The 26,047-nt window shown below is 46.0% G+C and overlaps 1 protein-coding gene across 1 annotated transcript in view; it reads left to right on the top strand.

The window, feature by feature from the left end:
- Positions 1 to 26,047, top strand: part of CNOT1 (CCR4-NOT transcription complex subunit 1) — a 987,642-nt gene that overhangs the window by 327,400 nt on the left and 634,195 nt on the right. Inside the window, 3 exon segments of the mRNA XM_029609242.1 lie at positions 5,218 to 5,337; positions 5,931 to 6,053; positions 6,298 to 6,449. Of these exon segments, the coding sequence (XP_029465102.1) occupies positions 5,218 to 5,337; positions 5,931 to 6,053; positions 6,298 to 6,449 (395 nt within the window).

Here is a 26,047-nt window from a genome sequence, read left to right on the forward strand (position 1 = left end):
GATAATACGCTTATTCAATAAACATACACACAATTAATGTGACTCCAACATTGCTCTAAGCTTCAACGGCAAGGGGTAATGTGGAAAAAAAATTTCCATTCACAAAAAATGCGGGGAGTAGCTTGCTGGTTACAGCGGTTACTACTCCTAACCAAATAAGCCTGATACTTCACTTTCAATGCCTATCCAGCATAGCTCTCTGCTTCAATGGCAAGGGAGAAAGTCTGATACTTCATGCATATCCAGCATAGCTCTCTGCTTCAATGGCAGGGGGGAATGAAGAAAAGTAGATCTATATACAGACAACCAACAAGGACTGAATTACATAGGCTGGGTAAACAAGCATGGCTGTAGCTTGCTTATTGCTGCAGTTACTATCCCTAACTAAGCTAGATATTCACTTAGATGCAGTTCCAACACTGCTCTCTGCATTATGGCATGGGTGGAAGGGATACAGAACCAAAAGGTTACTAAGGGCCAAGAGTAACAGATAAGTATGAGAGAGGAGAAATAGTGTGAAGGCCTGCTGGGCAGACTGGATGGGCCGTTTGGTCTTCTGCCGTCATTTCTATGTTTCTATGGAGTTTTTTCAAGGTTTGCAATCCTTTCTTCAGGCACAGACCTCCGCTTCTCCCACTTCTGTCAGGTCAGACACTCCCTCTTCCAGTCCTATGTTTAGGCACCAGAATAGGCCTCTGTTCGCTGCGGTTAATCCTGACAGGAACCCAGATGGCACTGAGGCAGATCTGATTCCCTGGAAAATGGGGAAATTCCTCCGGGATTGGAATAGTTTCTGACTATGTTGCGGTTCTTTCATAGCGATGAACTACCGGCCCTGGTTTCCCATACCTTGAAGATGCTGGGTGTTCCTGGTGCAGAGTCCATTTCTGAAGTGAAGAAGAATCCCATTTTGGTTTCCTTGTGTAAAGCCTCTTGTTTTTCCCTGTTATGGACACCATTCAGGAATTGATTGATCTTGAATGGGGAGCCCCAGAGGCAAGTTTCAAAGGGGGTTGGATTTTGGAAGGCCTGTATCACCTGGATTCAGCAGTGAGGGAGCATTTAAGTTTTCCCAAATTGGATGCGCTGGTCTGTGCTGTCTCTAAGTGGATGACTATCCCCATGAAGGGAGGGAGCTGCCTTGAGGGGATGTACATGATAGGCAGGTTGAGGCTATCCTTAAGCTTTTGAAGCAATGGCAATGACTTTGCAAATAGCTTCTTGTTGTACCCTAGTGGCATGATCTTGTCTGCTTCTCTCTCAGGAATTTGATTCTGGAGTGACTTCGAGTGGTTATGGAACCCGCTACCACCTTTTTTAGCTGATGCGGGCTGCGCTTTGGTCTGTACCTCAGTCAGAAGAGTGGCTTCGGTGGTAGCAGCCAGATGTCAACTATGGCTGCAACATTGGTCAGCTGATGCTGCCTCCAAGGGCAAAAATGCCCTTTAAAGGCTCACTCTTGTTTGGGAGTGAGTTGGAGAAATTGGCCAGTAAGTGGGTGGAATCTCTGGTCCCTCATTTTCCAAAGAATAAAAAGGATTTGCAGGACTTCTCTGGTATGTGGGGTTGTCTCCGGGGTTCCAGACATTTTCATCCCTTCAGATGGTCGACCTTTCAGAGGACTCTGTCTTTTCATCCTAGACAACCCAAGATTGGAGCAGGCTCGGGGGGGGGGGGGGGGGGGGCGCAGATCCTCCTGAGCTTCCCAATGAAGGTATGCCAACCAACCATTGGGTACGAGAGAGGAGGATGCCTCTTTTATCAGAGGTGGGTTGAGATACATTGGATCAGTGTGTCCTGGAGGTAATACGAAAAGTATATGCATTGGAATTTTCAGTATTCCTCAGGACATGTTCATGGTGTCTCCTTGTCATTCCCCGCAGAAGAAGCAGGCAATGGAATCTACGCTTCTAAGGCTTCTCCGGTTGAGGGCTGTGGTTCCAGTTTGTTTCAAAGTATGGGGCGATATTTTATTTATTTTGTTGTGCTCAAGAAGGAGGTCCCCTTTCATCCCATCCTGGATCTCAAAAATGTCAACTGTCATTTGAGGATGACTTGGGAACTTCTGACTTCCCTGGATCTGTCCAAGGCCTACTTTCATGTTGCCATCCATTTGGAGCACAGTTTTCTGCGTTTTGCAGTGCTGGCATCATCAGTTTTGGTGCTGCCTTTTGGTCTGACCACTGTTCCCAGAACATTTTCCCAAGGTCATGGTGGAAGTAGCAGTGGCGTTGAGAAGAGATGGGATCCTGGTACACCTGCATTTGGACGACTGGCTGATTTGAGCCAGGTCTTAGGAAGAGAGCCACCTGGGGGTCTGCAAAGTGTTCTTGTTGCAGGAGCTTGGTTGGGTGACTAACTTTGCCAAGAGCAATCTTCAGCCATCTCACTCGTTGGAATATCTGGGTGTTAGGTTCGACACAAAGCAGGACAAGGTTTTCCTGCCAGAAGTTCAGATCAGAAATTCATAAGTGCATCAGTTGGTGAGTACTATATGCCCAACAGTGTGGTCCTATCTACAGGTGCTCGGTTTGGCAGCAACCCTGGAAGTGGTGCCGAGGGCAAGGGCGCTTATGCGTCCTCGTCAGCACTCACTGCTGTCTCGTTGGAATCTGTGGTTTCAGGACTATTTAGTTTGGTTCGATTTGCCAATGGAAATCTGCTCTCGCGTCTCATGGTAGTAGGAGGCTCATCTGAGATACGGTGTTTCCTTGATCTCCCTGACCTGAATGATATGCACAACAGATGCGAGTCTCCAGGTTTGAGGAACTCACTGTCTGGAGCTGATGACCCAAGGGCGTTGGAATACCGAAGAATTCCTCTGGAACGTCAATCGCCTGGGAGGTCTGGTTGGCATGGTTGCAGTTCAGCCACAGACTGCAGAGTAAAGCGATCTGAGCAATGTCATACAACCCAATGACAGTAGCCTACGTCAATTGACAGGGAGGAACCAAGAGCCAGCAAGTGTCGCAGGAAATAGACCAACTTAGAAATGGGCAGAAGGACATCTAGAGATGATCTCGGTCTCTCACATTACAGGAAAAGACAATGTAAGAGAACTTTCTCAGCAGGCAGTCTGGATACAGGAGAATAGGTGTTGTCAGATGTGTTTCAGCAGATAGCGGATTGCTGGGGCTTTCCATTCTTAGACCTGAAGTAACTTCTTGCACCGCAAAGGCTCCTCAATTCTTCAGTCACAGGAGAGACCAATGGTCGCTGGGTATAGGTGCTCTCATATAGGTCTGGCTTGAAGACAAGTTGCTCTAAGTTCCGACCACTGCGTAGCCTTTCCTTGTGGTTATTGGCCTTGAAGATAGTGTTCCTGGTGGCTATCTGTTCTGCATGTCGTGTTTCCAAGCTGCAGGCCTTGACTTGCTGGAGTCTCTTTTGGGTACCTCCAGGGGAGTTACCGCTGCATACTGTTCCATCTTTCTTGCCCAAAGTGGTTAATTTGAATCAATTTCCTTGCCATCCTTGGGTAAGGTCAGGGACGTGGAGGAGTATCGCCTTCTGCGTCACTTAGATGTCAAGAGACTTGTCGTGCAGTGTCTGGAGGTTTCTGAACATTTCCAAAAGATGGATCGCCTGTTTCTCCTTCGTGGTGGAAGGAAGCAGGGCGAACCAGCTTTGCAGGATGCTGTCTCTCTGGAGTAAGGAAGTAGTCACGGCTGCATACGTAGATCCTGAAAAGCCGTTGCCTACTTAGGTTAAGGCTTATTCCATGGGCAGAGGATAGATTTTTGTCTCCCATCAACATATGCTGAGCTGTGACATGGTCCTCTTTACATTCTTTTTCCAGGTTTTATCATCTGAATGTGCAGGCCCAGGAGGATACAGCCTTTGCATGTGTGGCGTTGACTGGACTGCGGGCAGCCTCTCGCCTTACTTGGGAGTAGCTTTGGTCTATCCCACTGTTCCTGAGTCCATCTGTCTACACACCAGGAAATGGATAAATTACTACTTACATGATAATTTAGTACTCCTTACTGTAGTCAGATGAACTCAGCTTCCTACCCTTGGCTGCCAAATGATTGCATCAGTGGTCCTACGTGTTTCAAGAGATTACTGGTAAGTGTTTGTTCATTCCCTAGACTGGGGTACATATGTTCCTTGCTTGAGTTCAGTGTTTCTTGTTGGTTGAGTACAGTAATGGTTGACTCTTTAATCCAAGTTTTTTTTCTAGTTTGTCTACAGTTGCTTTTGAAGAGAATACTGGCAGGCTGGTGTCACTGCAGGAGTATATATAGGGTGGAGATAGGTTGCTCCGTCTTCATCTGCTGGCAGGGGAGCATAACCCACTGGTCATGAATCCATCTGTCTATATAAGGAAAACAAAATTGTCAGGTAAGTAGTAACTTCTCCATGTGTGGTTAGGTAGCTTCTGCCCAAACCCTGTTGAATTTTAAAAACTGTTAGCAGTTTAAACTTTGTGTGAAGCAATAGGAAATAGTGCCATTTTTTAAGCCCTTGACACCTTTCCTAAATCCACATTGAATCAAGAGCTGGGCAGCTGAATTTTGTACCACCTTAAAGCCTTTGAATACTTTTATTCATCAGCCCTAGCAATAACACTTTACTGTAATATAACCATCAGAAATAGAAGGCAAACTTGCAGTTGCTGTTTCAATTGCTTAGAACACTTCCTTAGCACCCCTAAAATGTGCCCTTTCTAGGTTAAGCTAGTCAGTTAACACTCCCAAGCTGCATGCACAATTTTTTTTCAATAGTATGCCAAATGGATAATTATCCATTTGAACGAAAATATTTCATTTCACTAAGGCCTATTCCTATATTTTGTGGCATTAGTACTGGTACAGCCCAGAGAGGTTTTGAGCACTGCCCTAATGAGATGAAATTTAGTAGGTGAGCTTGTTTAGTAGCTGGTAATTCTCTGAACATTGAGCCCCTAGTGTGTGGTAGAAGTGTATTTTTTCTAATAAAATAAGTGCACACTTTGTAAATAACCTATTAAAAGTACATAAAATAAGAGATGCCATACTGGGTCAGATCAAGGGTCCATCAAGCCCAATATTCTATGTCCAAGAGTGGCCAATCCAAATTGCAGGTATACAGTAGAACAGTTGGAATATTGTCTCCCCTATCCAAAGTTCATCTGATGCCCTGTAGGCCGCAGTGGCAGAGTAGTTTCTGATTATGGACGTCATTTCATGGAGCCATAACTTGCAAAACCAGGTATTAAGTTTTTCTTCTCCACAGGGCCAGTCTCCCTCGATTCGTCAACTGATCATGCATGCCATGGCAGAGTGGTATATGCGAGGAGAACAGTATGACCAGGCAAAGCTATCACGCATTCTTGATGTTGCCCAGGATTTGAAGGTAATCTTTCTGCAGCGTAGACATCTGCTTTAAGTTTCACTTTTTTAAAAATTTTGCAGATGATAGGACGGCAGGTCAGTGAGTCGAGTCTAATATCAGAAATGAATGGCTGCTTCATTGTTTAGCTATTGGACTTAAGTTTGGGTGATTTTGGGGGGGGCCAAGAGAGGAATGCATATTGAAAATTAGGTTACAGTTAAAATCATGGCAAGAATTGAAGCAGGATCCATGAGCTATGGCTTACTAGTAGGTTTTACTTAGTGATTTTTATTAACTTTTTGTTATCAAGCAGAAGGTCACTTTAACTGAAGGTAGCAATATATGCTTTCAAGCTGAATGTGTATTTTTATTGTATATTTTTTTTTTGGGTTGGGGGGGGGGGGGTAGTGGGGAAGGTCGGAGGGTGGAGTGACCAAAGAGTGATTAGATCTTTCAGTAACCAGCCTTTTGTTTGTTTGGGGTGACCTAAAAAACTTAGCAGCATCTTTTAGCTGAGCTTATTCTTGGGGAGTTGATAGGGGAAAGCTAATTTCAGGGGCAAAGTGAGAAACATTTGATGATTTTACTAGTAGTCTCAATTTTTTTTTCTTTAGGCCTTGTCAATGCTGCTAAATGGTACTCCGTTTGCCTTTGTTATTGACCTTGCTGCACTTGCCTCTCGACGGGAATACCTCAAACTTGACAAATGGCTCACAGATAAAATTCGGGAGCATGGGGTAAAGCAGGACTTCTTTTAATTTCTGCAATTTTGGTGACTTATTCTGTTTTTTGTTTGTGTTTTGCTAAAGTAACTTAGTTTTGAAGCAGTAGAATTTTAGCATGATGTGTAGTTGCAGTGCATCAAATTGACTTTTAGTAACGTGTCCTTATTGGACCTGTCTTGGCAGTGCAGCTTTGTGATCTTGCAAAATTAAATTAGGACATGCAAAAATTAGTCCAACTTAAGATTTTCTTTTGCAGGAACCCTTTATTCAGGCATGCATGACCTTCTTAAAGAGACGTTGCCCTTCCATTTTGGGTGGCTTGGCCCCAGAGAAAGACCAGCCTAAAAGTGCCCAGCTTCCTCCAGAAACCTTAGCTACAATGTTGGCCTGCCTTCAAGCTTGTGCAGGGTAAGGCTGCAGTCATTTTTGGGAACCATTTATCTAGCAACCTGTGCTATATACCAAAGCTACTGTTGTAATGGTTACTTCAAAGCATTCTTGAAGGGGTACCACATTGTCAAAATTGACCAAAATAACTCCAAAAATCTGACAGGATGTAGAAAGTCTAGTTGATTGAAAACTAAAGTCCATGAAGGAGAATACTATTGTGTGTTCTTTAGTATTTCATATCCTGCATTTGTGGCACTGGATTTCTATTTTTTTGTTTTTGCAATAAAAATGTGTATTGTATGGTTCTAACTCTTCCTGGTTTGTTTTGAAGTGCTACATAGTAATGGTTTAGCGATCTTGCTGTTTCCTAGGTAGATAAGCCCACACCATACCTCTTCTACCCACCAGGCTAGACTGGGGTTCTGGAAAGCATGTCCAACCTGAAAATATATAGTAGATTTTGACCAATACAGACATGCATAAAAATACAACTCATCCAGAGGTTGCTGGTTTCCTTTTACCTGACTGCCTGCTCTACTCCATAGTCACTTTGGTTACCTTGTGGATTCTCATCAGCAAAATGGCTTCTCATTTAAAAAAAAAAAAAATTCTATAGTGGGATAGAACTATTCTGAATAGGTCATTGAGCAGTGTAGATACTGTCCAGTGAAGCTTTTTTCCCAAATTTTGTTCTCCAGTTTTATACCACAGATTAAAAGCATGAGTATGCATTCATCAAAAGTGTATCCACAAGGTTACAAGCTATAAATACCTATGTATTAAAGTATCCTACAATTGCTTATACAGTTTCCTATTTGTGAATTGCAGCTGTCTTTCATAAAGAGCTTCTCAACTAGGCCACCCTTGTAGCCTCTGTCCAGTCACGCAATTAAATTTCTATATACCATATTTACAAAAGTTTTCTCTGTATATATTTTGCTCAGCTCTTATGTACTCCATTTTGCTAATTCATAGTGTCGTTTCATCTGCAAGAGGCTAGACAATAAAATCAGTGAACATAAAATCAAACTATCTAATGAGATTTGAGTTAACTAAAGCCATTTTAAACTGTTAAACTTCAGATTGGTTTATTTAGTTTATAAGCTTTTATAATTTAGCACAATATCCCAAACATATGGGTTACCTAAAAAGTTCAGATAAAGTAACTAACTAAAATTCATTCTCAGACACTAATTTACACAAAGGTTAAGAAGTACTCTTTGGGGTTGAGACCAACATCAAAATCTTAGGAATTTTCCAGATCTACAGTTACCCTTTCCTGAATGTCCCTTGACCAGTCTAGATGATTGGATTTTCCTTTCCTACTTCTCTGTATTCTCTCTGACAGATGGTAGAGCTGTCTGTTCTTGCAGTCAGACATTGTGGTGGATGAAATTTCTCTCATGGGTGTTAGGTCTTATGGGTCCTTCCCCCCCCCCCCCCCCCCTCTTCTAGAATAAGGGAGAGCAGGGGGTCAGATGACCCTTGGTTATCTTGTGCCCTGATATTGAGGCAGGTCTGATAGTGCATCTTGCTCCCTCTTTCCCTGGTCCCTTCTTAAAGTCTCCCTCCTGGACCTCTGAAGAGGAAAGTATAGTCTTTTGCAGGTATGTAGTATGTTGGGGAGATTTATCTCTAGTTTAAAAAAAAAAAAAAAAAAGCAGTGAGCTTCTGGGAGATGGTGTCTGGTCAAGAGGGAGGTTCTCTTTCGGCTCCACCATACGTGCAGGATTTGATCCGTGGTGTGGAGTAGTATTGCTGGAGCAGATTTTGCACTTCATTTTCTCTTTCATTGGAAACATGGCTGTTCCTGTGGATCACGGGTAGCATTGCTTAGCATGTGGGGACCACAGGGTCAAGGATTTGGCTTCGGTTTCTGCAAATCCTATCTGGTGATGGAGAGGGTTTCTCTGCTAGTGATGCTAAAACTGTTCCCCTGAAGAAATAGTTGCTACCATCTGGCTCTGCAGAGGTTTTCAGCAGAGTGGAAATGGGAGCCATTTTATAGTCTTCCACTCTTCATGGAAATTAGTGGAATGGTTCTGCAGAACCTTCAGTGCTGATACCAGTGTCTGGGAAACATGGTCAGTGGGCTAATGCAGATTGGTTCTCTGCCATGCAGGATTTTTGGGGAATGGATCCTGCAGAGCCTTTTTCCCCTTGCATTTGTTGTAATAATCACAAGGCATTGTTTAAAAAGTATGGTATTTTCCGATTCTAAGCAAGTAGCTTGAGGCCAATCTAGATGTGGAAAAGGAAGTCTGCTGTCTCAAACAATTAGTTTCTCAAGGAGTTTCCTGGGGATGGTGATGAGTGTGAAATCCCTATCACTGAGGGACGAGTTGCTCATGATAGCTCAGGCTCTTGTGAGGCTAGTGATTATGAAGCACGGAGTTTAGCCCAATTTAGAAAGGAGAGGATCCCATTTTGTGAAGGGTCTTAGGGGGATCCCTAAAACAGGGTTTCCCAAACTATGGGTTGGGACCCCAAATGGGGTGTCAAAACTGTCAGCTGGGGTCACAAGTACCTTTAATAACTGTTCTCTTCAGGTAACCACTAGCAGCAGCATTAGTAGAAGGAAGTTAATGTGGAGCCTGTGAGTCTGCATGTACTTGCAGGCCCTGCCGAAGCACTGCTCTTGCATAAATCTCTGCTGTGAAGAATGTGTTCACAAGGAGGGATTGGGACCACTTCAGAGCTTGAGATTGCACTAGTTCACAGGCCCCATTCTAACTTTCATTAATGCTGTTGCTGTTTGACCACTGTCGAGCTCAGGACCAGCCATGAGCACAGGGGCAGGCTAAGTATTCATGAGCCAGTGGAGATGAGAATGAAGAGGGAATATGAGGTGAGGGAAGAAATGACAAAAACATTTGGGATTTATAATGGGTGGGGAGTGAGGATCATCTAGGGGTGAGAGAGAGAGAGGCTAAGGGCTGGGGAAGTAATAGGAGCTAAAGGGTGGAGGTTGACAGGATTGGATCCTGGAAGGGATGAAGTTGAGAGGTCCTCTGGAGGGGGTGGAGATTGAGAAAAAGAATTAACTGAAGGTTGAAAGAGGGAATCCACTGGCATGCGGGGAGGGTGAGAATGCAGTGACCATTAGAGGTGGACCACGCCCCTGCTAATTTGTTTTGGTTGCCCTCTGGGGTCAAGTGAATTTTCAAGAATTAAAGAGGGATCACATTGGCTAAAGATTTGGGAAGCCTTGCTCTTAAGATCTTCCCCTTTCACCAGATTGGCAAAGCTCTGGTGCTTGTGGAATAAGATACTCTAGAAACTAGTCTGACAGTAGGCAGAGCCATGGCTAAGTTGCATCTCCTCCCGGAAGATGCATTAGATATGGATGCCTTGGTATCAGCAGTGACTACAAGGATTTCTATTGTGGTTATCGATAGAAGATCTTTGCAGTTTGTTAGCCCTCGGAGGGCTATGTGCAATAGCTCTAAGTATCAGTTGTGTGTTGTGCTGGGAGCATCAGATTCTAGTGGCAGACTCCAAGGAGTGTCTTCTGGAGAAAGAAGCTGAATGATTGGTAACCACTTTGGTTTTCATATCAGATGCTTTGTATGATTTGCTTTATATGGTAGCTAGGAATATGGTATATGCAGTCTCTGCTAGGTGGTTGCCACCATTCTGTAATTGGGCAGTTGATGTATGCACTTTCCTATTTGGAGGGTTTGTCAAAGATTTCTCAGGTTTGTGGTACAGGGGAGGTATTGCCAGTTTTGGAGGCTCCCCTTGTGAATTCACCACCACTCTGAGAACCTTTGCAAAGGTAAAGGTGGTCATGACTGCAACTTTTTTTTTTTTTTAAAACAAGGCATTATAGTTCATATTTAGATGACTGATTCAGGCATAGTTAAAGGAAGAGTGCAGGTCCTCCGTTCTCAGAAGGTTCTTGTGATATCTGGCTACTCAGTTTTGCCAAAAGCAAGTTGGTTCCCCCTCAGACTCTTGAGTACCTTGGGTTTTGTTTCCGGGCATATGTAGGGAAGGCATTCCTTATAACGGACAATGTTGAAGCTTCAGGGAAAGGTTCTTCTGTTATGGGTAACAATTCCCAAGGAATATATTCAAGTTCTGGGATTCATGGCTTCAATGCTAGACCTTGTGCCCTGTGATTGTTCTCATAAGGCCATTGCAGAAGGCTTTTCTGTTGTGATGGAATCTTCACAGAATATCGTTCAGGTTGCCCCTTTTGAGAACAGCCAGGTTGTCTTTCCTAGTAGCTCTCGCAGGACAATTTATCCGGAGAAGTGCAGTTGAAGTTCCAGGTTAGGTGACTGTGATCATGGATGTCAGCTTGAGCGGCTGGGGGCCTTTTGTCAAGGACAAATGTCACAGGGTCAGTGATATGAAGCTTCCTAATCTAGAATCAAGAGCAATCAGGAAAGCTCTGCTGCCCTTTCTTCCCCTGGTCAGGGTTGAGGCTTAGAGTACTGAGTTGGAGCTGACTGAGAGAATAGTTTCTCGCATCAGGTCCAAGTGAGGATCTCCACCAGTAGATTTGATGGCGGCTGGATGGAACAACAAGGCTCCATTCCCCCCCCAGTCAAGGGAGAGAGACCAAGTCAGAAGATCTGGATGCCCTGCCATGGCTGTGGTAGCTGGAGGTTCTTTATGTATCCCCTTTATCACCCTCCCTTGGCCTCTTATAGGAAGAATAATAGACACCAAGGTATTGTGATTCTGGTGGCTCTGAAGTGGCCCAGGTAACTGGAGGATTTGGTCACACTCAAGGTAAATGAATCCTTGTGCCTCAGTCAATAAGAAGTTGCCATACTGGGTCAGACTGTGACAGTCCATCCGAGCCCAGCATCTTTCCAGCAGTGGCCAATCCATGCTACTAATGCAATTAATAAGCAGTGGCTATTTCCTGTCAGCTTAACTAATAGTTTATGGACTTCTTCAGTAACTCTCCCAACCCTTTTTGAAACCCATATAAGCTAACTGCCTTAACCAAATCTTCTGGCAATGGATTCCAGAACTTAATTATGTGTTAAAAATTTTTTCTTAGATTTGTTTTAAATGTGCTACTTGCCAACTTCATGGCATGCTCCCTAGACATTGCATTCTCACAGGACAAGCAAGGATGGTAGTCCTCACATATGGGTGACAGCAGGATGGAGCCCAATCACGGAACACTTGTCAAAGGTTTTAGAACTTTGCCTGGCACCACTGAGCATGCTCAGCATGGTACCAACCCTGCAACCAGCAGGGGTCCCCCTTCATTCTTTTTTTTTTTTTTTTTTTCCCGAACAGCTTTAGCCACGCGGAGTTAGGAGCTCTCACACACTCCTGACAGGAATTTTTCTTCAGGAATTTGTTTGAAATTTTGCAAAAGTTTTCCCCCATCCGGGGTCTCTTCTTCATCGATAGCTGCGACCGTAGGGTAAGTTTTACCTCACTTTCGGTCGGTTCCCGTCTGTTATCAGCTATAGATCTGACCGGCACAGACCGCATGCGGCCTAAATTTTCGACGGCAACAATGGTGACTGGTTTTCATCTATGCCCTGATTGTCCTAGGACAATGTCTATCACAGACCCTCACCAGGTTTGTGTTCTTTCCCTGGGCCCTACCCATGACGTGGATTCATGTACCAACTGTGCCCAAATGACCCCTAAGGGACGCCAGGCTCGGTTGGAGAAAATGGCTTTATTTCATACAAAGCAGCGTCCATCTCAGGCTTCCACATCGTTGGTGCAGTCACCAGCCAAGTTGCGTCATCTGTCAGACACCGATGACTCTAGATCAACGTTGAAGACTTCAGCTTCTACGTACTTGGTGCTAGCCACGGATAAAGCCGAGCACCGAGAGAAGCATAGGCATCGAAAATCCGTACTGTCTGAGCCAGGTGCACCGGTGGCATCCTTTTCAAAGTCCACCGAGCCACTGAAGAAAAAGGCCCGTGCTGAGGAGCCCCCAACCTCCTCTGAGCCGGGTACACCGAGGTGTTCCTCACCTTCCGTGGGCACTGCAGCCGAGACTCCACTGGGGACCAGTGGACCCTCCGGTGACGCCATCTCTGCCTCCTACTCCGGACCTGGTATTAACCACACCAGCGTTCCGTGAGGAATTAAACTGGATGGTTCAAGAGGCATTGATACAGGCTCTACATGGACTCCCGAAGCCATTGACGCTGATGCCGGTTCCCGTGCTAACTCCGGAACCAATGCCACCAACGCTTGCTCCGATCCTTGACAAACTGCTCGGCACCGGGGAAAACAGATACTGCTCAGTCCATCAGCGCCCATCCATCTCTCCTCAGACGAGGAGGGTCCATCGATGCCTGATCCGGTTCCAGGGCCTTCTGGATCATTTCCACTGAGGCGTCCACCGAGGTCACTGATGCCTTCGGCGCCTCTTCGTCCCTTGCAGATGCCAGCCCCGAAGCCATAATAATGGCAGTACAACCCAGAGAGTTTCTAACCTCCCTGGACCTATCCAAAGCCTACCTTCACATTCCAGTCCATCAAGATCATCAGCGTTTTCTTCACTTTGCAATACTGGGTCACCATTACCAATTCCGAGCGCTACCTTTCGGCCTAGCAACCGCCCCCAGAACATTTTCCAAAATGATGGTGGTCGTGATGGCAACACTGAGGAAGGAAGAGATCCTGGTACACCCTTACCTGGACAACTGGCTGATCAGCGCAAAGTCTTCGAAAGAGAGCCAGCAGGTGACCACAGAGTCAAGAACCTACTGCAGGAACTCTGGGTCATGAACACAGGAAAGAGCAGTCTGCAGCCCTCTCAATCCACGGAGTACCTGGGGGCCCGTTCAGACACCAAACAGAACAGTCTTCCTCCTTCCCCCGAGGAGAAGGAAACTGATAAAGCAATTACGATTGATAACCAATGCACGCCCCAAGATATGAGACTCTCTTCAAGTCCTTGGCCTCATGGCATCAACCCTGGAGGTTGTCCCATGGGCAAGGGCCCATATGCGACCACCTCAGCGCTCCTTACTGTCACAATGGAACCCACTGTTCCAGGACTACTCAATTCGCCTCCAACTACCAGCAGAGATACTTTCTCAGCTCCAGTGGTGGCTACAGGAAGACCACCTAAGCAGAGGAGTAAGCCTATCCCCACCGAACTGGACCTTGCTCACCACGGATGTGAGCCTGTGAGGGTGGAGAGCCCACTGTCAGGAGCTGATGGCCCAGGGATAATGGAACAAGGAAGAGGCGGAATGAAACAAACTGCCTGGAAGCTCGAGCAGTCAGACTAGCGTGCCTGTGATTCAACCACAGACTTCGAGGCAAAGTGATTCGAGTAATGTCTGACAATGCTACAGTGGTGGCTTACATCAAATGTCAGGGAGGAGCCAGGAGCCAGCAGGTGTCTCTGGAGAATAGACTCTCTCATGGCATGGGCAGAGAGAAACCTACAAGGGATCTCCGCCTCCCACGTTGCAGGAAAAGACAGCGTCTCAGCAGACTTTCTCAGCAGAGAGAGCCTGGATCCGGGGGAATGGGCGCTGTCACCACAGCCTTCCAACTGATAGTAAATTGCTGGGGTCTCCCAGCCATGGATCTACTGGCCACCCATCTCAGTGCCCAAGTCCCCAGGTTCTTCAGCCGCAGATGAGAGCCACACTCCCAAGGGATCGACATTCTCGTCCAGTCTTGGTCGGAGGAAGACTTACTGTATTCCCCCCCCCCCCCAAATGGCTGCTACTGGGCAAGGTCATCCGCAAGATAGAACATCACAGGGGACTAGCTCTACTAGTGGCCCCGGATTGGCCAAGACAACCATGGGTATGCAGACATGCAAAGATTCCTTGTGGGGAACCCTCTGTGCCTACCTCCACACAGGGACCTTCTCCGGCAGGGCCTGATTTTTCTCGAAGATCCGTCTCTATTCTCTTATGTTCTGGCCCTTGAGAGGACTTGCCTGAAGAAGCTTGGTTACTCAAAGGCCATGATTGACACCCTACTCCGCGCGCGCAAGTTCTCCACATCCCTGTCATAAATACGTATCTGGAGAGTATTCGAAGCCTGGTGTGAGGACCGAGGGATACTCCCATGGATGGCCAAGATCCCCATGATTCTGGAGTTCAGAGGCGAAGTAGACGGTATCAGACTATCAACTCATCCAGATTTGTCCTGCTACCTGAAAGGGGTTAAACTCCAGCCACCCCTAAAGTGGCCGGTGCCCCTGTGGAATCTCAATCTAGCATTAGACTTCTTAGCAGGGGCTTCTTTCAGACCAATGCGTGATCTGACACTACACATCTTAACATTGAAGACAGTATGTCTGGTGGCAATATGTTCAGCTCGCCGCATCTCCAAACTACAGGCACTATCTTGTCGGGAACCGTTCCTTAGGTTCACACCTGGAACCATACAGCTGCGCACCGTTCCCTCCTTCCTACCAAAAGTGGTCTCCGATTTTCATCTGAACTAGGCCATCTCTGGATGAACATAAAGACTCGGAAGACTCATGCCTTCTTCGCCATCTAAATGTCGGCAGACTCCTGGTGCGATACCTGGAAAGATCAGAAACTGTGCGCAAAACGATCACTTGTTTGTTCTTCACAGCGGGAAGAAGCAAGGAGAAGCGGCCTCATGGGTGACCATGGCCCACTGGATCAAAGAAGTAATCAAGGCAGCCTACATAGAGGCAGGAAATCTTACCACTACAGGATAAGGTGCATTGTACAAGGGCACAGTCAGTTTCTTGGGCAGAAACCAAGCTGTTTTCGCCCGCCGAAATCTGTCTGGCGGCAACGTGGTCCTCCCTACACACCTTCTCCAGGTTCTACCACCTGGATGTTAAGGCCTGAGAAAACGCAGCCTTCGCAAGAGCAGTACTAAGTGGGCCACGGGCAGCCTCCTGCCCTGTCCGGGAGTAGCTTTTGTACATTCCATTGGTCCTGAGTCCATCTGGCTACACGCTAGGAAATGGAGAAATTACTTACCTGATAATTTCATTTTCCTTGGTGTAGACAGATGGATTCAGCATCCCGCCCATGGCTGCCCCAGAGAAGGACCTCTGAAAGCGAACCTTGAGATTAAGCAAATATGGATAAGCCGCTGCCTACCCCTAATTCAAGACACCCACAGTTGGTCCAGTGTCGGTGTTAATTGGTTGAATGCACTGGTGGTCTCCAGTTTTGAAATCAATTGAACCAGTTCAATCAAGTTTTAATCAAGCTAATTAAGTAATATATTTCCACAATGGCTTTTCGAAGAGAATACTAAAGAGCTGAGGTTACTGCAGGGGTATATCTAGTGACGTCCGCTTTGAAATCTGACTCAATCTCCCATCTGCTAGCAGATGAGCACATAACCCACTAGTCCTGAGTCCATCTGTCTGCACTAAGGAAAATTAAATTATCAGGTAAGTAATTTCTCCATTCTGCAATTCGTGGATGCCCCCAAGGAAGTAATGGCAATCCCATTCCACTATGTTCTACTTGACCTGTTACACCGTACCTGGGAACACCCAGGTACAGTTCCACCGGTAAACAGGAAGGCTGATGCTACCTATCTTCAATCAGCTCCAGGATTTCAGAAGAGCGAGCTCCCTCACCACTCCATAGTGGTTGAATCCGCTCAGAAGGCCTAGAGGTCCCGTCCTCATTCTTCTGCCCCTCCTGGAAAAGAGCAGAAATCCTTGGACACCTTCGGCTGCAGAGTGTTCCAGCATTCCATGTTGGCATGTATAGTAGCCTACCAGCTATACATGACACAATTCTCTAGAAACCTCTGGAAGCAAGTTCAGGATTTTTCCGAATTCCTGCCCGAGGAGTTTCAAGAGGGATTGAATTCCATCCTCCAGAAAAGCCTTGATGCTGGGAAACACGAGGTCAAAGCAGCCTATGATATCTTTGAGACTGCCTCCAGAGTGTCAGCAGCAGGTATCAGTGCCAGACGCTGGGCATGGCTGAAGTCTTCTGACTTACGTCAAGTAGTCCAGGACAGGTTGGCAGACCTTCCTTGTATGGGGAACAGTTTATTTGGAGAGAAAATTCAAGAAGCAGTTGCGCAACTGGTACCATCATGAGACATTGCGTCAACTATTTATTTATTTATTTTTATTTAATGATTTTATATACAGTCATTCGGATTTGTCGTCATAAAGCCATCATAATTGTTTACAAAAATACGAAGGTTACAAGGTTAAGGGGGGAAAAACAGGGTTTCAAAAAAAAAAAAGGTTCAAACTGTTAAACATAGGGGTATCATATGCTAGTTAGTTACTGTTTTTACATTACACTTAGTTATAATACATAGTTGTGATAAGTTTCATTTATTCATTTATTCTTCAGGTTGGATTAGAGGGTGATATTGTTGTGTTCATTTGGGTGAGTTGGTATGCTTTGAACAAGCATGTTTTTAGATCTTTTTTGAAGGTTTTTAGGTTTTGAGTTCTGAGTTCTGAGTTCAGTTGGGAGGGAATTCCAGAGTTTTGGGCTACCTAGAGATATTGCTCTCTTTTTGGGTTGAGGTGAGTTGATTGGAGCACATAGGTGGTGTTTTTAGAAGTCCCTTATTTGCTGATCTTAGGTTTCTGTTTGGGGTATGTAGTTTTATAGAGGAGCTTAGCCAATTTTCTTGTTTTTCATATATAATTTTATGTAGGATGGATAGTACTTTGTATTTAATCCTGAATCTTATTGGTAGCCAATGAAGTGAAATAAGTGTTGGAGTGATGTGGTCGTGCTTTTTAGATCGTGAGGATTCTTGCAGCTGTGTTCTGTAGGATCTGGAGTGGGCGAATAGTGTTTAGAGGTAAGTTGAAAAGGAGTGAGTTACAGTAATCTCTGTTGGAGAAAACTAGTAATTGAAGGACTGATCTGAAGTCATTGTTGGAAAGAAAAGGTTTTAAATGACGGAATGTAAGTTTATGATATCCGTCTTTGATTTTTGTTGTGATATGGTTTTTGAAAGAAAGTTCCCTGTCAATTATTACTCCGAGGTTGCGAGCATGATTGGAGATATAACCGTAATTTGGTTCATTAGGTTGAGTGGTGATATTTGAGGAGAGTTGTTCCTTCTGTCTAATAGGATCATCTACTGTTCCCTCTGACTTTTCATCTACCACTAAAAGGCTGTTTAGATGTGAACCCAGGAGGCCAACATATGAAACACGTAGGTATTATCCTCCTGCATCCCGGACTATCAGTCATTCTAGTCAGCACAGGCCTCAGAAAGCACAACCAGCCCCTCAGACTGGTCCTGCATCGGGTTTTTGACGCCCTACTAGAGATCAGCAGTCAACCCCACCTCCAACCATTTTTCCTGTGGGAGGCCGCTTGTGCCACTTTGCCAATATATGGCACTCAATCACAGCGGACCAATAGGTCCTTTCTGTGGTTGCCCATGGATACCACCTAAACTTCCTTGCACTATCACCGGACTCTCCACAGAGTCCGGCGAGGAGTCTAACCAACCACACTCCACTTCTTGAGGCAGAACTCTCAGTTCTCCTGCAGTCCAATGCCGTAGAACCAGTTCCTCGACTGTAGTGGGGAAAAGGGTTCTACTCTCTATTTTCTAATCCTAAAAACGTCAGGCAGCATTCGTCATATACTGGACCTTCATAACATGAACAAATATCTCTGCAAGGAAAAGTTCAGAATGGTAACCTTAGGTACCATGCAGGCTCTTCTCTAGATCTTCCGGAAGCGTATGTCCATATAGCCATAACCCCTCCTCATCGAAAATACCTCAGATTCCTAGTCTGCCACAGGCATTGTCAATACAGAATGCTACTGTTTGGCCTAGCGTCTGCACCCTGTGTACTTACAAAATGCCTCTCAGTAGTAGCAACTTACCTACGACAGCGCAATATCCACGTCTGTCCATATCCAGATGATTAGCTACTCCGAGGTCTGTCCAAGGAGGAAGTCCTTCAATCCCTCTGTTTCACGATACAACTGCTACAGTCCTTGAGATTTCTCATAAACTATCCCAAGTTACATCTGACTCCATCACGCGCTTTTTTGTTCATCGGAGCAGAGATAAACACTATTCAAGCCAGAGCGTTCCTCCCAAAGGACCAAGCACGCACATTATCAATCTTAGCCAAAGCAGTACAGATTCGCCGAACCACCACAGCTCATCACTTACTAACCATGCTAGCTCACATGGTGTCCATGGTTCACGTTACCCCAATGGCTCGACTAGCCATGAGTGACACAGTGGACTTTAAAGTTCCAGTGGTCTCAATCATCCACACTATCCACGTCACCAGCCAGCTTTGTCTCTCACTAGCTTGGTGGATACAGGAGCCCATTCTTCAGATAGGGCTACCTTTTCAACCTTCAGAACCTCAAATCACACCAACAGATGCCTCCAACCTGGGTTGGGGAGCACATGTCACTCTGCAAACCCAGGGAACCTGGACCATAGCAGAGGCAAAGCACCAGATACATTTTCTGGAGCTCAGGGCAATATGATATGCCCTCTTCGCTTTTCAGGATTGCTTATCCAACAAGGTAATCCTAATTCAAACAGACAACCAGGTAGCCATGTTATACCTCAACAAGCAGGGAGGCAAAGGCTCTTACCTCCTATGCCAGGAGACTGCGCAGATCTGGGCCTGGGCTCTCTCCCATTCCATGCTACTGAGAGCAACCTACCTGGCAGGCGTGGAGACTGTGATGGCGGACAATCTCAGCCGGTCCTTTCATCCCCACGAATGGTCCCTGGATCCCACTGTAGCAAATCGAATTTTCCACCTGTGGGGCTGCCGACACATAGACCTCTTTGCATCAATTCACAACCGCAAAGTAGACAACTTCTACTCTCTACACCACAGCCGCAAGACACCAACGAGGGATGCTTTTGCCCACTCGTTGAAAACGGGTCTTCTATATGCCTACCCTCCACTTCCACTCATCAGCAAGACTCTTGTGAAGTTATGAGACCGGGGCACAATGATTCTCTTAACCCCTCACTGGCCGCGGCAGGATTGGTTTCCCATCCTACGCAACCTCTCAGTCCAGCAACCAATTTGCCTGGGCACAGATTCAACTCTAATAACACAGAACAGACTGTTGCATCATCCGAACCTACACTCCCTGTCTCTGACTGCATGGATGTTGAAAGGTTGTTACTGTAATCCCTTAACCTTTCTGACAGTGTCCCAGGCCCTCGTGGCTTCATGAAAGCCTTCCACTAGGAAATCTTACCATTCCAAATGGAAAATATTCTTCTTATGGTGCACAACAAAGGAAATAGATCCATTTTCCTGCCCCACAAGGTTCCTGGACTACCTCTGGTACCTCTCGGAGTCTGGCCTACAAACTTCCTCCATCCGGGTGCATGTAAGTGACATAGCTGCTTACCACAAAGGTGTAGGAGATGGCCCGATTTCGGTGCAACCCCTTGTTGGGCACTTTATGAGAGGCTTACTCCAATTGAAGCCTCCACTGCATCCTCCGGTTCAGACATGGGACCTCAATGTGGTCCTAGCACGGCTCATGCGACCTCTGTTTGAGCTCCTGCGAGCTGCGTCATCTCACTTGGAAAGTTCTCTTTCTACTTTAACATCAGCTCGCAGAGTCAGTGAGCTACAGGTGCTGGAAATTTGGTGTAAGGTGGGGTACCTTATACCAAATTTCTCCACGATCATGTGGTACTCTGCACGCACCCTAAATTCTTGCCAAAGGTAGTTTCTGATTTCCATTTAAATCATTCCATAATACTTCCTACCTTTTTTCCAAAACCTCACTCACACTCAGGTGAGCGGGTACTGCATTCCTTGGACTGTAAACGTGCGCTCGCCTTTTATTTGGACCGCACTGCAGCCCTTAGGAAGTTCACCTAACTGTTTGTCTCCTTCGATAAAACCAAACTGGGAGTTCTGGTGGACAAGCATACCCTGTCCACCTGGCAAGGGGGACTGTATTGACTTCCACTACAGGGATGCGTAAAAGCGCATTCAGTAAGAGCCAAGGCAACGACAGTAGCGCACGTCTGTTCTGTATTTCTTGCTGACATCTGCAGAGCTGCCACATGGCGCTCTCTCCACACCTTCGCAGCTCATTGTCTCGACAAGGCTGGCAGGCAGGATTCTGGCTTTGGCCAGTCTGTTCTGTGTAATTTTTTTTCCAGTGTAATAACCCAACTTCCTTCCTGCGACCCACTGTGAAACTCAGGCTGCCCTCATACCTAAAACCACCCCTGTTGTTGTGCCTGTTGCACGTCGTTGAGTGCTTTTGGTTCACTTTTCTCAGGCTTCCTGTACCTCGCTATTCACCCATATGTGAAGACTACCATCCTGCTTGTCCTGGGAGAAAGTTACTTACCTGTAACAGGTGTTCTCCCAGTACAGCAGGATGTTAGTCCCCATGAAACCTGCCCACCACCCCGTGGAGTTGGAGTCGCTTACATTTTATTTTATTTTCACTTGTACTTTTTGCTACAAACGAGACTGAAGGGGGACCCCTGCTGGATGCAGGGTTGGTGGCATGCTGGGCATGCTGAGTGTGCCAGTCAAAGTTCTAGAAACTTTGACAGAAGTGTTCCGTGATAGGGCTCCATCCTGATGTCACCCATATGTGAGGACTAACATCCTGCTGTCCTGTTACAGGTAAGCAACTCTGCTTTCCCAACTGGGGAGGAAAAGAGGCTGCAGTAGTCTCATGGGTGGGGTATTCCAGTGTCTGCTTTGGTTTATGGTGTATTATATCCTCTTAGTGGAGGGATTACAAGTCTAGTTTTGATTTCACCAATATTACAATTCCCATGCTCAAAAATGACTTTTAGCTTTGTTACAGAATTACTGATTCTACAAGTATCACAGCTTAAATATCAAGTGTACAACAGAACTTTTTTTTTCTTGGTCTCTTATCTGCTGTTAGGAGAGAGAAACCCATCTGTCTGGACTGGTCTGGAGGATTGCAGGATAAAAAAATTAGGTAAGAACAAATTTTTACATAACCTTAGCCACAGTTAAACTTTCTACCATAATCTCATGTTTGGCTCTCCATAGGGTCTAGACACATGCCCAGGGCTCTCTTAAGATGGAGTTTCAGCAACTGTTGTGGATTAGGGCTCCTTATGAGTATATTTGAGACCTTTTCTTGACTCTTCATCATATCTTCTCTCCTCATACCCCCCACTTGGCCACTGTTTCTCCACTCACCAGTGTGACTAGCTACAGCAGCAAAAAGGATGCTCATCAGATACTGATATTACTTTATATTGAGCTGCTATCAGCACACTAAATCAACAGTGCTGAATTCTAGTCCATTGTGTGCTGTTTTACTTCAGGGGACCCTGCATCTTTTTGCCAGCAAAGAGGTGTATGTTCTGTGTCCACACAAGTGATTCTGATTTGCAGTTTGCATATGAAAATTTCCCTGCTCCTGCTTTCTTGAACATAGTACTTTTTGGTAGGAAGCGCTAGCTTGTGGGAGAAGAGCTGTTTTCTTAGGAGCTTTCATTGGCCTGATTGTCCCCTATTGTGCTTTTAGTAGCTACTATGAATAGCTCTGTCTCCCTCTTAAATTTCTATGCTCTTTGAGAGCTAAGGTAGCTTTCTGACTTGCCCATTATCCCAGGACAAGCAGGATGCTAGTCCTCACATATGGGTGACGTCAGTAACGGAGCCCTAGTGCGGGAAAACTTCTGTCAAAGTTTCTAGAAACTTTTGACTGGCAGCCTGAGGCTACTGGGCATGCCCAGCATGCCATGATATTCTCTGCCACAGGGCTCTCACTTCAGTCTTCGTTTTTCCGCGCAGCTGGACAGCAGCACGGATATCGGAGCCCTCTGAGTTACCTCAGTGAAACTATACTTCTCCATTAGGGGTCTCAAACAAAAATTTTTTCTTATCACCGGCTGGTGAATTATTTCGATTTTTCAAAAAAAAAAAAAAAAAAAAAAAAAAGGAAAATTCAATTCCTGTCATCGACGGCCGTCTAAGTCAGGATGTCCTCAGGGTTCAAAAAATGCCCAAAGTGTAACCGCACAATGTCGATTACTGATCTGCACGAAGAGTGCGTTCGCTGTCTAGGAGAAAAACATGACATTTCATCGTGTGAGAAATGTCAAGAAATGACGCCAAAAGGCCGTAAACTCCGGCAGGAAAAGATCCAGCAGCTATTCAGCTTACAACTGACTCCTTCTCCGGCAACTTCTTCGAAATCTTCGCCATCCGGAGTATCGAAAAAGGTACTGTTAAAAAGACGCCGAAATGACTGTTCCGGAGATAAATCCTCCCCGACCCCGTCGACATCATCGATACGCTCGGCAGTAGACGTCCGGCCTAAACACAAGCATCGCCACAAACACGCCCCGACCTCACCGTCAGCACTTGACCGAGGAGAACTGTTCCCAAAACGGCCTAAAATTACTATACCCTCGGTGCTTGAAGGGCCTACTCTGACGTCACTTCCACAGCATACGGAGGCATAGACACCTCCACCGATGACACATTCTTCATCGATGCCACAGGATATCGCAGCCTACATAAGAGGCAGTTTTACAAGCGATTAAGGAACAACTACCGGCACCTCGGCCGATGCCGGTGACATCTCCTTTAACATCAACTTCACCGATGCCGGTACAATCAGTACCGAAGTCTCTTCCATCGATGGTGCCAGCAATGCCGGGAGCCCTCCCGATGCCGGGCGCCGTCCCGATGCCAGCCATTGCCTCGACAACGGAGGTTTACTCGACATCACGGATTGGATCTATTCCACTCACTGCCGTGTCTACATCAAACATAGCACCGCAAGGCTCCGTCCGGATTCCGGACTCGTTCCTTCCTCCAGTGCGAATGACGACATTCACCTCGATGCCCTCATTTTCAACCAGTACGCCATCGATGCTTCCTGCTCGTTTTCATCAAGCATCGCCGTATACACCCTCCATGGTTACGGGGCAGTCATCGAGAGACAAGACATCGATGCCAACGATGACAAAGACTAAATCCACGATGCCTTTTTCCTCTATAGAGGAACCATCATCTGAAGCAAGATTATATTCGATACTTCAGAAGAAATATCAAGATCTTCTGGATTCTCTACCTTCAAACCCGGTGGAAGAGGAGGATTCTGCACAAGAACCCATTCCAGGACCTTCTGGTGTACCTCCTTCACATCCATCTAAAAAACCAAGTCCTCATACTCCAGAATATGACTCCTGGAGTGACACATGATCTGACACATCAGAAACCTTTATGTCTGAACCGTCTCCTCCTCAACCAAGAAAGCAATCTCCACCAGAAGACCTTACTTTCTCCTCTTTTCTCCAGGAGATGGCCGACTCTATTCCATTCAAATTACAATCTGACCAGGATCTCCGTCACCAAACTCTTGAGGTACTACAATTCGTAGATCCCCCAAGCAAGTCATGGCAATACCTGTCCATGATATTCTACTTCAACTCCAACAGAGAATGTGGGAACATCCCTGTTCAGTTCTTCTCATCAATAAAAGAATGGACTCCACCTATTTAGTCCAGCCTGCACCGGGATTCCAGAAATCCCAGCTACCGCATTCTTCTGTGGTGGTAGAATCAGCACAGAAAAAAGCAAAAAGATCGAGAGTGCACTCCTCTAATCCTCCAGGGAAAGATAATAGGTTCCTGGACACATTGGGAAGAAAAGTTTTTCAAGGTGCAATCCTCAATTCTAAGATTGCAGCCTACCAATTGTACATTACGCAGTACCAAAGGAACTTCTGGAAGCAGATGGAGGAATTCATACCATCTTTGCCCCAAGAATTCAGAGAGCCAGCACAACATCTCATCCAAAAAGCTTTTGAGGCCGGCAAACATGAAGTAAGGGCCGCCTACGACTCTTGAGACAGCCTCAAGAGTAGCAGCTTCTGGCATAAGTGCTCGTAGATGGGCCTGGTTAAAAGCATCAGACCTCAGAGCAGAGGTCCAAGAAAAATTAGTAGACCTTCCCTGTACGGGGGATAACTTGTTTGGCACTAAGGTTCAGGAAGCAGTCTCACAACTTAAAGAGCATACGGAGACTTTAAGGCAATTATCTTCCATACCTCATGATACCACTACCCACGCTGTACGTCATACCCAGCGAAGGGATATACGCAGGCCCTATTACCGGCCTAAAAGATACTATCCACTGGCAACAAGGCCTCGCCAACCAAGATCCCAGAACAGGCCACAACCTCGCCAACAAAGAACAACCAGACCTGCACCTCCTGCTCAAACAGGTCCCACAGCTGGTTTTTGAAAACATCTCCAGAGAACCCAGCCAATCTCTAAATCCTCACCCCCACTTACCGGTGGGAGGCAGATTATCCCATTTCTACAGCACATGGAACACCATAACAGATCTATGGGTTCTTTCCATCATACTCCACGGCTACAAGCTCAACTTTCTAACAATACCTACAGAGCTTCAAGCACCTCTGATTCCTCCCAGCAGAAATCACATTCCTCAACTTCAAATAGAATTATCCACCCTTCTGAAATCCAGGGCCATAGAACCAGTGCCCCAGTCTCAGCAGGGCAGAGGATTCTACTCCCGATATTTCCTCATTCCAAAGAAATCAGGAGGCCTACGGCCCATCCTAGACCTCCGAAATCTAAACAAAATTCTAAAGAAGGAAAAGTTCAGAATTGTATCCCTAGGTACCATGCTTCCACTCCTTCAAAAGGAAGATTGGCTTTGTTCTCTGGATCTTCAAGACGCTTATGCTCACATTCCAATATTCCCTCCTCATCGCAAGTACCTGCGCTTCATGGTGGGTCATCATCATTTTCAATACAGAGTTCTGCCATTCGGACTTGCCTCTGCTCCCAGAGTATTCACAAAATGTCTGGCAGTAGTAGCAGCACACTTGCACAAACAAGGTGTGCATGTCTTCCCATATCTAGACGATTGGCTCATCAGAAGTCAGTCTCAACAGGGAGCAATCAATTCTCTCAATCAAACCATTGCTCTACTTCACGCCATGGGATTTCTCATAAATTATCAAAAGTCCCACCTCACCGTCTCACTTGCTCCAATTCATAGGAGCAGAGTTGAACACCATCCTTACAAAGGCGTTTCTACCCAAGGATCGAGCAGAAACATTAGCCTTCCTAGCACACTCGATGCTCTCAAGCACGCACACAACAGCTCATCGTATTCTAATTCTGTTAGGACACATGGCCTCAACAGTTCATGTCACTCCTATGGCAAGACTAGCCATGAGAGTAACCCAATGGACATTACGGTCACAATGGATCCAAGCCATTCAACCACTACTTTCTCCAATTCAGGTAACCCACCAACTGCGCTCTTCGCTCCATTGGTGGATCAACACTGACAACTTGCGCAAGGGCTTACCCTTCCAACAACCAGTTCCGCAAATTACTTTAACTACAGATGCATCCACCTTGGGTTGGGGAGCTCACATAGACAATCTCCAAACTCAAGGAACGTGTACAAAACTCGAAGCAACATATCAAATCAATTTTCTGGAACTTCGAGCTATACGTTATGCACTGCATGCGTTCAAGGATTGTCTTTCACACAAGACTATTCTGATTCAAACGGACAATACAGTAGCCATGTGGTACATCAACAAACAGGGAGGTACGGGCTCGTATCTCCTGTGTCAGGAAGCTGCACAAATTTGGGGCTGGGCCCTGAATCACTCAATGTTCCTACGAGCCTCTTATCTGGCAGG

The sequence above is a fragment of the Rhinatrema bivittatum genome, chromosome 7 (assembly GCF_901001135.1).
Source record: "Rhinatrema bivittatum chromosome 7, aRhiBiv1.1, whole genome shotgun sequence".
NCBI lineage: Eukaryota > Metazoa > Chordata > Amphibia > Gymnophiona > Rhinatrematidae > Rhinatrema > Rhinatrema bivittatum.